Here is a 12396-nt window from a genome sequence, read left to right on the forward strand (position 1 = left end):
ACCGCACTGATATATACAAACTGGAGGCTTCTCTACATAGGACAAAAGTAGCAGTAATTCCTGACTGACACACAGATAACAATATACACAGATTTGTATTTCTTCCCTGTGACTTGGAAGTTCTATGATCTGTTACAGACATCGGGAAAGTCAAACCCTAGAAATGATTCCCAATCAAGACCAATTAAAGTTCATGTTTCTGTTTCCTATAGCGTTTTTGTGATCTAGAATTTAACTCGAGACTCTAGTTTAGTCTTGTTAGTAAGGCTGTTTCCAATGTGTCACTGTTCTGTGGGAACTGGCGTTTGTTACACAAAAGATTTACTAAGCACACCAGGTTCCAAGCATGCCCAAACTTGGTCAGGCCTTAGCTGTGTAAATGAGAAGCTGTGCAGAGGTGATGTCAGCTTCTAATATAGACTCTTGTTAAAGTTTTCTAATAAGTGAATATGTTGAAATGCCACCCACTCAGAGTCAGCAAGAGAACCATTGTTTGTGGGCGGGGGAAAAAAAAAAAGAGATGTGTTGCCTATACTTGTTCCCATCCAGAACGCAGGGGGAAATAAAAGTGTCCACAATGCACTGAAATGGGTTTTGCAGAAGAACACCTTGTAGGTCATCATGCACCTTTCAAAAACAACATGTCATATGAAGACAGACCACAAAGACAGGGCCACTGCAAGCTCACAGGCTCCTTGCCAGCCTCAGAGGTCACTCCTGCAAGGTTGGCAAGCACTCCCACCCATTCCCTAACAGCCACAGTCCGCTAAGGATGTAGACCACTTCCAAACCCCTGATGAAGTGAAGGCGTTCCCCCCGTGCTGGCACGACATGGCACACGTGACCCTCCTGGGCCACCACGCCCCCAGTACATGTTGGCGAGGTGCTGTAGGTTCTCACCTTCTTGTGCCTCTTGGCCATCCACTTGTCCCAGTTGTTCAGCATGTCCAACCACTTGGCCTCTCTCTGTCTCAGCACCTCGGGAGGGACTTCCTGCTCTCTGAAAGAGGAAGAAAAGAAACCTGAAACACAATCCCTTTCAGTTTTTTTTCCCCAGATCGGCCTCTAAAATGCTGAGCCCCCACACCACAAAGAGTTTTCAGTTTTCAAACAGTATAGATGGATTTCCATACCCTTGTTGAAGAAATCCTTCTCAATAAATCCAAAGAGACTTGTTACTTCATAATGATCACAAGGCTATCCAGACATATTGTACATTTTTAAACTGAACAACATCTACATATAATTACAGTTTTTGGAAATGATCCTACTGTAACAATGTTAATGCTATTCAGTATTATGTCACTGGCACCTAGACTGCAATTAATGAGGACTTCCTATGGTAAGTGGACTGCATAAAGAGCTTCTAAAACAGCTTCAAAGGGCAGTAAAGACTCTGTGATGTCATTTTCAACTGCATTGTTCCATAAACATCTCTGCTTTATGTTTACATTATCTTTGTCATCACCATGATTCAGTCATTAAATAACAAGGCCAGCTTTCTGTCAACATGACAGTTTTATAGCTGTATGTAAGATTGCAGTTTTAAGGGAAGATCAGCGAGAAGGCAGACGAAGTAGAACACTCTTCTCTAGAACTTCCTTGTACCGTATCCGGAGGAGTGCCCCTTCCTTATGAGGTTTGCCCATACTGTAAATACTGTACATACACAGTACAATACTGTATTGGACATAGAGTATACAAACAAAATTAAGGAGGCCCTACGTATGCATGAAAACTTTCAAGGTTTTTAAGGGATTTTTTATGCAACAAGTTTTTAGTTTTAAAAAAATCCCGTCTTGGCAACAAGCAGCTTGTACTGGGAGGGACAATACTATACTGGGGCTAACCTAACAATTTGTAGCTTACAGTAACTGCAGCCAAGCCAAGTGTGTAAGCACTGGCAACTCCCTTTGTCTGCTATGTGCCTTGACTGCAGGTCTGGATTATGGGAGCAGGATTTGCTCAGCCCAGGCTCTCATTAAATGGTGCCAAGTTGCACAAGCATTGTAATTTTCAGAAGACAGGCCAATGCACGGCAAGTCTCCACCTTAAAACAGGGTTTCTGTATCCTTAATTGGTGGGACTTCAGCTAGAATTGGAAACTGAATGCACTGGAAGTTTTCACTTTCTTAAATTTGATCAATTCAGTGTTATTTTGTGGTCTTTGTGTAGGAGATTTCAAATTAGAATGTATGAAGAGACCAACAGAGGTGCATGCTTGATATACAGGTTGAGCTCTGCTGACCAGACTTTGCTAGCCTGGGTGTGGAGTATGTCAAACTGACTGACTACAACTCCTTGATTGGAGACACAAAACTGGTTCGAGAGGCCAGCAAGATGCACTTGGCTAAGATTCCTGTAAGGCGCCGTGTGTAAAAGATGAATATGGCTCTGGCAGGTGGGTGTGACTAAACATCGTGTTCAAAGGGATTTTACATTGCTTGCCTCCTCCTGTTCTTTCTCATGCTCCAGAGAACACAAAAGAAGAAAATAAGCAGTCATTTGATAAATTGGGTTGTCTTAACCACATGTATCAATTACACTTGTTCAGCACTACTGTACGTGAAAGATGTTTAAATTACACACTGCACTAACAACAAGGGTCTATTCTGGTCCTTCTGCAACTGATTATTTGTAAGAATCATCTCACCACAGAGCTATACTGCTGTATTAGTATGAGATATTTTCACATCAACTCAGCCACTAGACAGTTAATACTTAAAACACAAAAATTCTAATATACTTGTGCTCCAGCCTAATCCAAGAAAAATCAGCAAGCTGTTAAGAGTCACACGCCAACACACACAGTATGTAAACTGCTTCTTTAAAACTGACAAGACAACAGCGAATTTCGCTGGGTCGGCGGACGGCAAAGAGGAAGTCCTGGCTCCGAAACAGGATGTTGTTCTGGAGGCTGAGAAACACAAGCTGTTTCCTCCAGTGCCACCCTCAGTCTCTACAGAGCGGCCAGCCGGATCACTGACTGCTGGCCTGTTAGGAAAACAACACCTCATCTTCTGACCAGCAGAACAGCAGCTTAGCTTGTTAACCGAAAAAAATGAAATTGGCCAATAACATTTTCCCCACCAGATTCACTATTGCTTGACAGAAAAGGAGGGGGACTAAATTATTTCTGTCTCTGTGTTGACAAATCGGGGATGAGTATATTTTGCAACAAGCAGTTTATCAAGCCTGAGTGAGACCGTGACTTGGAACATGCAAAAAGAGGAGGAGACTGTTCTATCTCAGAGCGCCTTGACACGGATATCTGTGAAAGAGTTTGTCACTGTTCCTCAGGGGACTACAGCGTGATGCACAAAGAAGTCCTGCAGCAATAAGATAAAGTCCAGGCAAGAGGCAAGCACGAAAGAGAGAGGAGCTAAAAAAAACCTCCGGGACAGAAGAGAATGAAGCCAAAAACTAATGTGACCTTTTCATAAGAGCAAGCGGCTCTGATCTGGCAATAACAAAAGGCCACTAGTGATCGTTCATGAACTTTTACTTTTTTATACAGCACCTGTACGTGGGGTACTTGATCTCAAACTAATTTACAAATAATTATCCGAATCACACATTTCCAGCATTTATTTTGCTGGATCTTTGACAGACTTCTGGAAATTGTATGTTTAATACTTTCTGTACAGTACAGTTTGAAAGGTATAGCCTAACACTTCCTCATGCTGCCCCTGTGTGCAGTGGCGAGGTTTATACTGGTGACCTGAGAAATGAACAAGGCATAAAATTAACAAGCAGTTATGAATATTATTGCAAGCAATGTAAAATATAAAAATTCAATGAGTATATCTGAAGAATGGATGTAGAATGCAAAATATAGCTCATCTAATGCTAATTCAATTCTATCAGAAGGCTTAACAAAATTAAGAGAGATTATAGCCAGCAACGTATACCTATGAGCTTTTCTAATCAGCACTAGAATTGGCCACATTACAACTTATAACAGTCCATGACAAGAAACCCGAGACAAACCTGTCATACCTGTTTGGTATATATATATGAATGAAATATGAATTTCTTCCAGTATGTGCAATTCCGACCAGTAATCAGCTACAAATTCGACGGTTTTGCTGGGTAATATGAACCCATTAGAATAATAAGGACCTGGAAATGCTAGGCTGGAACGGCAAAGGTGGCTGTAAAAGAACAAACTGTTCTTTTAGTCCTTGTGGACAACACTGAACATATTTTTTTTCAATGAAGGGTCGGATATCATGACTTTAGAACAAAGTCGATCTTGGAAAATGAATATGACCAAACCTTTCATTTATTATTCCCCATGTCCCCGTCCTAGATTTTTCATAATAGTATTTCATGATTGTTCTGTAGAGGTTATGGAGAATTTTAAATAAACATTGATCAGAGGTTCACTGAGAATACAGATTATATTTTTAATTTGAGCAAATCGGAGGCTGTTTTTAATCTGAAGGCCAAAACCAAAATGTCCTAGAGATGTCCTTCTACTCTTAACAAGGCTTTTATCTTCGCATTTAATATGACAGTGTTGTACGGACACCTGGGGGTGAAGGGTAGAATCAAACTGTTCTAGGATTGTGAGAATGGCAAGAAAAATAACTGGAAAAGAGCAGACCCAGGCCGGTCATTTACACCACAGCTCAGCTCTGAGAAAGGTGAGATGCTCTTCCACTCTGTCCTCAGTTTGTAATCCTCCCATCAGGCAGAGAGTTTATGGTGCCAAAGTCAAGCGAAGGCATTTAGAAAAAAGTCCTTTGGCTCCTGTGCAATAAAACTGCTTAATGAAGGTATTTAAATAGTAGTTTAACTACCACTTCCAGTTTATTTACTTATCTGGCATCTACCATTGTTATGATTTAATGCACCTGTATGTGATTTTTGTTTGGCTTGGTGTGTTTAATGTTTTATATTCTTCTTATGGGAGGAGACAGACACAAATGTCCACAGTTGTGGATAATAAAGTATCCATCCATAATTCTGAGAAAGGCTTTATGCTACCGGCTTTTGAAATAATGGCCTATAATGGCAAACTCTATTTCACATTAGGCCCTCATCTGATTCTTTGTCTCAGTGTTGTCTTGTAGAACATTCTTTATGGCCATTAGTAGTCAGACTTTGGGGAGTGTTACTGGAAGCAATGTTTTGGCTTCCTCCTGGCGATCTCCAGAGATATATAAATAGAAGAGAGTCAGGCTTACCCACATGTTCAGATGAAAGCCACAATGCTGTCCACATTAAGGGCAACAAATAATAGAAGAAAACCGACTAAACCCAATGAAAAAAAGTATTGAGTTTACACTATGGTGCTACTAAGGATTGAATTAAAATGGTTTAATAGTTATTTTCTTTAGGCTTTCAAGCTTATGAGCTAAAGCCTTGTAGTGACTTTCCAGTATTCCTGATATCCAGCTTCATCCTCATTATGCATTTGGATTTTCTGTCAGATACAGATTCACACCACTCTGAAGTGTTTAAGATTCCCTCCAAACATGTTTTTTTAACTTGTTTTACAACAGTGATGCCCCATAAAGCTTGAATTGAATGTAAAGCGAAAACCTTCAGACTGGCACCAGGTGAAGGTTCATTTAAAAAGAGGACTGAATTTAAGAACCACTGAGGAATCCAGGTGGCACAGCTGATGCAGCTGTGTTATGCAGAAGCTTCTCTCCTCCACCGGCCTGCCTTCAGGCACTTGCACTCCAACCACTTCTCGGAGGATGTGAAACACGAACAGGACATCCACTTCTGTAGGACAAGCAACCTCGGGCACAGCTAGACAGCAGAGGGGGAAGCCGACTGCCTTCCACATGTGACTGAAAACTGAGCCGAGCCCCTGTCGAGATCCTGCCGAAACAAACGTGCTCAAAGGCAAGGCTGCGCGCAGCCAAGCAGCCGCCAGCTGTACCAGACAACTACACGAGTCCATGCAGCTGGAGAGAAATGGTCACAGTGAAGTAATGTAGAAGGAAACTCTACAAATGCAGTCAGTACAGAAAGAAACGCTACAATTGTCATCTTATAGTGTTCATCTCCCCTTCTCTCCCTTTCATGTAGTTCACTGATCATGTTCAAAATGTCAGATATCCATATCAGTTCCACGAGGAGCTTTCAACGCTCAGTGTTCTGTAACATTAAAACAAATCACCTGTTTTTCCACCACACAGCTACAAAACAAGGCTCAGAGATATGGTGTTCCCTCTTCCTGCCTATGGTGCATTCCAAGGAGCTTCTCAAGAGAGTACAGGGCCCACACACACTTTAATCATGACTAATAGCTGAAATACAGGACAAGTTCATAGTTTATGGAGCCTCATTCTACTCTGTTATCGTGAGGAGAGAAACAGAGACCCTAACGCAAGTCACCCCTCAGTATTTTCTCCCAGATGATGAGGAATGTAATGATGGTTGATATCATTATCACCATGTACTACAATCACTGCTGGCTGACAAGCTGATGAACTGCTGTGCCATCATGAAGGACTGTGTGAAGTACGCTTACTGCACAACTACATCATTGTTTTGTCAACGTGTTTTAAAACATGCAGTGCTCCACACGGCTCTCGTGCCTAAACGTCAAAGCCCTCTCTGGCAATCAGTCTGGCACAAGATAAAAAGGTAATCTACATGTTAAATCTGGTTGTGATTTTGCCCATTATCTCAAGGAACAATGCATAAGAATGTAATTACCCAAAACAAAGTTTATGATGACTGCATACTGAACTGGGAAGAAAAGTCTTTGTTCATTTCTTCATTCAGGATGAGTGTAGACCTCCCTCAACTTTAAAGATTTTTCTACAGAACCTTGTAATTCCATCTGATTACAGCTAATTGTCTAGTAAAATACACCCAATTCCAGCACAGTAGGTTCTTATATAGAGGCAAACCTCATTCGACTGTTTACTTTGTGTCTCCTCAATATTGACTGTGACACGTTCGAGTATCATTTAAAGAAATAAAACTTAAAATCGGTGGTTATACTTGAGCACATCTGTCATTCATTCTGTCTAGTCAAATGGTATTCATCTGTGAATTTTCCTTGAAAGAATGAAAGAGAAAGTAAAAAAATATCCCACACGCAAAAGCGAAAAAAAGTTCATCTGGCGACCTCATCTTCAAGCAGCATTTAAGACATTTTGAGAACTTTTCCATTTTACCGGGGAGAAATGTATATTGAACAAGGCCAAGTGCACTTGAGAACCGTGTCTAAATACACGGCTTGCTGATTTACAGGGCACTAAAACAAACCGGCCGCAGGGAACTGGGGAGTGAGCCCCAGACATCTAGCGCCGACCCTGCTCCAAACTGAAAAAGCACTTCAAAAAAACAGGGCACATCACTCCATTCGGAATTCTTCCCCGCCATCTGCTCATCTGCTCATCTGAGTACAGTGAGCAGTGCTGGATCTTAAACCAGCGTAAAACGGGAAGCAGGAAAATATGGGGAACAGGAGATGATTTAGAGGCGCTGTGCAGCCGCAATCAAGCCATGTTTTCAGTTCTCCCTTTCTTTCCAAGTGGAAGGCTAGCCATGTCCAGCACACCTCCGAAGCAAATAGATGGGACAGAAGCCAGGCTGCACCGGACTGGCTCCCTGCTTCGTTTTCCTTCAACAGGTGCAGAGCTCTTTGCAGGAATACAGACAAGGAGACTACAGCCACATGGAAACATTCAAACAATGCTGCTTTAATACGACCCACATTAAGCAGCACCGCGATCAAAAGAAAAAGGAAACGACTGAATCTCGAGTCGACATCAAAAGCCGGTTTCGGGAATGTTAAAGGAAGTGCAAGCAGCACTACGTGGGTCTGTGTGGCAAGTGCGGGGGGGGGGGGGCACTTCCTTATGTCTTTGCTGGAGGCGTTTGTTCCGATTCACCTCCCAGCGGAGCCGGAGCCTGTCCTGGCAAGCAGCAAGCACAGACACAGCAGAGCCAGCCTTCCCAGAAGCCAGTTAAATTACCAGTATGTTTTCGGACTGTGGGAGGAAAGTAGAGAGCTCCCCAGGTCTGGTACAGAGACCAGGGCCCCAGCACTGCGAGGCAGCAATGCTGACCACTGCGCCGCGGCGCTGCCCCACATTAGAACATTTTATTCCTGACATTCAATTAACTAAACGGAATCGTACAGCTGGTTTCAAAAGACTGGCGGTTCCATTTAAGAACATGACCAGCTCAAATCCTTTCAATCCCAGCTCCTTCCAACACCCTCCGCCTGGGCGCAGTGTGCAAGCCGAGGCAGTCCTGAACGTGCCACACTAAAGCACAACAGGAGCCAATGCTGGGGAGCTCAGGGGACTGAACTGTGCAGTAAGAGCCTTAGTGGCACAGAATCCTGGCAGTGAGTGTGGAGTGGGTGGCCTGACAGGCATGTTAATAACATCCTCTGCTATTGGGCTGGAGTATAAAACAAAACTAGTTGTCAATTCCACCTTAATCTGTCACTAATTGGCTAATAAGATGATACCTGATTGGACTGGCCTTCCAGTTTTTTTTGTTCCAAGTGACTGTTAGTCTCTTTCTCCTTTAGTTTTACTTCTTTTTGTGAGGGAAGATTTGTGAGCGGTGTTGGAAGGGGGATCGGAAATGCTGTATTTTTCCTTCTCGTAAATTCTGCTCAGACCAAACACTGTACCGACAATATACGTGTTCTGTAATATTACTTTAATAACTGTAACTTTGCACCATGTATTTATTGTAAGTTTAAAAAACAAAGATACATGTAAAAAAATATTTGCCAATTATAAAGACTATTATTAAAGAGTAATTTTCTATCAGTATAGAAACAGCTTTTAACAAGCTCCTAGTCCTTGCATTCTGTTCCCCGAGCTGAATCTGAAAACTACAAGGCTTGTAACAAGGGCAGATCTTCTCTCCAGACATGCAGGACTTCAGCCAAACAAAGTATGTTTGACACAAACAACACCAGTGTAAATGTTACAGATAACTGAAAGGTGTTTGACATCTTAGTAACCATCTCCAAGCCTGGAGGTTAAGAGCTTCCTCTTGATAAACTAAAGAGCAAAGAGCAAAGAGCCAAAGAGCCAAAGAGCCAAAGAGCCAAAGAGCCAAAGAGCCAAAGAGCCAAAGAGCCAAAGAGCCAAAGAGCCAAAGAGCAAGTGCTCTTGTGAAAACTGTTTAACATGAGGAAACAAGAAGGTTAATCATATAATCAATACATGAGAAGTACAAAGCCCTTCAACCCTGCTGTTATTTTATTCCTCCAGAGCTTGATGGTTTATCCTTGCCTAACCCCATTGAGCACACATTTAATGAGAGAAAAGACTATTTCCTTCAATGCTCAAACGCAGCAAGCTGGACGTCTACTCAAAACCATTTTCTTGGCAGATGCAGAGCACAGAGAGGAAAACATCACAATATGCAAAAAGAAGCCATGACAGTCACCATGAGGTCAGCTGTGAGAGGCATATTCTAAAACCTCTCCAGTCTCCCACAAGCAGGGCCGCAGAAGGAATGTGGTGGTTTCACAAAAGACAAAACCTGCAAGATTGCTCTCCAGGTTACTTTCCATGCCAGCTCAACTAGATACATCGCTGGTGGACACAACGAGGTCTAAACCAAAATACTCAGGACCTGGTCACATTTTTGCACAACGCCCAGAAATGGCACACAGTGACTAAATCATTTCTGGATATTTCCCATAGTGCTTCCCATAGCAAGTAGTAGCTACTAGTTTACTCTGCCTGCCAGGGCACACAGTTAACACCAAACATAGGTTTCAGTAACCGTTATAAAGCAAGCAACAGATGTATTGCAAACGTACTGTATATACACCTACATATCTCCCCAAGTAGGGGATTCACAGAAATCAAATGAATATGGACATGATCTAACTTAGACTCTGAAGTGGGGGAGACCCTGAATTCATCAAGATCGCATGTGGAGCAAATGGAAACTCCCACTGCATTGCAGTATGATCTATGTCAAGATTTATAAGGAGCAAAGCTCTTCAGAGTTGCACTCCTTATACATTAATTGGGGCTCTTTTTTTTAGGCAAAATTACTAAAAGATAATTAGCCAGCCTTGTGAGGAGCTATAGCCCTTTAAGAATGGTGATGTTTAGACTGCCCACCCACAGACTTCTTGACTGTCAACCACAGCTTTGCCTTCTTATCCTCTTACATACTGTACACTACGGGCTTCAAAACCTCAAACCAGCCCCCTAATAAATATAAAAATCAAACGGATCACGTAAACCATGAGGCATGAAGTGAGCTGAAACAGTTCCAAGTTAGATAATGGGCTAAAAGAAAACAGGCAAAGTCCTGCTGCAGCTATTCCACCCAGGAACTGCTGTCCGCAGCATGTGCTCAGATTAACCCTGTTTAATGGTTAAGCAGGTTTAATTCCAGATCATGTGCCCTGAAGTATAAGGATCTCCCTCTCTCTGTCTAAATAAGGACTGAACAGTGGACAAAAAAGGTTCATCTTCATTCACTTCTTTGGAGAAAGTTTTACTCCGGGTCTTCTCACGTCCTGTGTTCTCAAATCCCCTTTGTTGCAGCCATTTTCTTGCAACAGACGGAGCTAAATGATAAACGTCAGTTAACATTCAGTTAACACTGGGGTTTTGTTCGAAAAAGTTACTGAAATGGAGGACAGACTACCTTGACAAAAGGAAAGGTTTTCAAAATGCAGCCCCATAAATTATAAACACAAGCACCACATTTCAGACCTGCCTTGCAAAGAAAACAAATTTAAAATTTAAAAAATATACATAATTGCATTTACAAAATGAAAAACAACAGCATGTTATGGACACACCACACTAGGTGAATTATGGCTCTTTAAAGTGAAGGAATCCTTTGCCGCACTGCTTTCTAGGAAAAACAGTATCTGAAAGTCCGTTTTAACTTTTATTTTAAGCACATTTAGCATGATTTTGTTCAAGCACACTTCCATAGCAGTGCACTTGCTGTCCACTTCTGTTTATAACTTAATTATAACAATTTGGTTATGTTTGGTATAAAATATTGGATATGTTTGGTATGTCATGTCTGCAAAAATGAAGGCTGCATGCTGATTAAGGACAGTATGATGAAGTCAGAAAGGTCCTTTAGCCTTCATTCCTTAAAAAATCTGCCTGTCTTTTTTTTTTCTTATCACCACTCAGGTACATCCAAATTAATAGCAGTCTTCAAGGCTGGCTGGTTATCTTGCAAGCAAACATCAGCAACACAGAATACCTTCCCAAAAACAGGAAATGACACACAGAAAGTGCCCCCACCCTGAAAAGCAAACCCTACTTCACCCCTGCATCCTGTTCACCCGTCCACACACAGGGTGAACAGGCTCACGGTCAGCAGACAGGTTCTCTTCTTCCCTGTAGCCGTGTGCTCTGCTGGCAGGCTTTGATCATGGAAAACAGCTTCACACACATCAATTGACTATTAAGCCAATATGCAACAAAGATTTCCTGCCCCTGTACCCTGACTGCAAGGCAAAGTAATGCCTGAAAGAGGCTTTTACGGGCCTCAAACATAGCTTAAACCAATGGGCGAGTTAGTCAAGACGTCTACTGCTGTAGAACCTACACAACCTATTTTGCACACTGTTTAAATCACACCTATTGTCTTGCAAATAGCAAAATGAATTCATATCTTACTGACCAACAAAAAGAAAACCAGAACCATAAAGAACTCAGAATGGCAAAGGCAGCAAGACTACAATCTTGGGTTCAATTTCTACCCTTGAAAACAGACAAATTTCCTTAAGAGTCAAATGCTGACAAGTTAAAGCAACTGAACTCTCCTTTGGCATTACCAGAGGAAAATACAGCAGTATGCTTCCTTCAAACATTTTCACAGGACACAACACAAGCTAAAATGTCATGAAACCTTTCTGTTAGGAGGAAATTCTTTCTAATGACCAACTGAACTGTAGGACATGAAGATACCAGGCATGTTTCAATAATTCACTAAAAAAAATCATAGCACAGTTATTGTTTGAGGTAGTGGCAAGTTACATGGTCTGCACTTTAAAACATCGATTTCTATACACTAATCTCCTTGAAAATAACAGCCAATGTCATTCGTCCCTTCGTTTTCATTTTCCTTAATATGTGCTCACTCAGATTACAGATAATCAGAAATGAGTGACAAAGCTCAAATCACAGAGCTCGTCTGATTTCTAACAAAGGCTGGGAAGATAAAAATAGAACCTATTTTGCACACTGTTTAAATTACACCTATTGTCTTACAAACCTAGCAACTTGAATAAATACCTATTTTTACTGCAATATGACACTGGGTGGTATATCATATTGTGGGCTGGCTGGGTATCAAAGTTTAGCTACAATAGCAGTTCACATCTTGACTGTAGACCTCAAGGTCTAACTCAGACAGCTTAAAACTCTGGGTATGTCTGAGGTATTAGCATAGATGTAG

General features: G+C 41.7%; 1 protein-coding gene across 1 annotated transcript in view; it reads right to left on the minus strand.

The window, feature by feature from the left end:
* The window catches only part of tbc1d10ab (TBC1 domain family, member 10Ab), a 48891-nt gene that overhangs the window by 21061 nt on the left and 15434 nt on the right, over nucleotides 1-12396 (minus strand). The window contains exon 2 of the mRNA XM_088935436.1: nucleotides 901-1000. Coding sequence (XP_088791562.1) covers nucleotides 901-1000 — 100 coding nt within the window. The remainder of the gene's footprint in view (nucleotides 1-900; nucleotides 1001-12396) is intronic.

The sequence above is a fragment of the Atractosteus spatula genome, chromosome 17 (assembly GCF_055471065.1).
Source record: "Atractosteus spatula isolate fAtrSpa1 chromosome 17, fAtrSpa1.hap1, whole genome shotgun sequence".
In the NCBI taxonomy this organism is placed as follows: Eukaryota; Metazoa; Chordata; class Actinopteri; order Semionotiformes; family Lepisosteidae; genus Atractosteus; species Atractosteus spatula.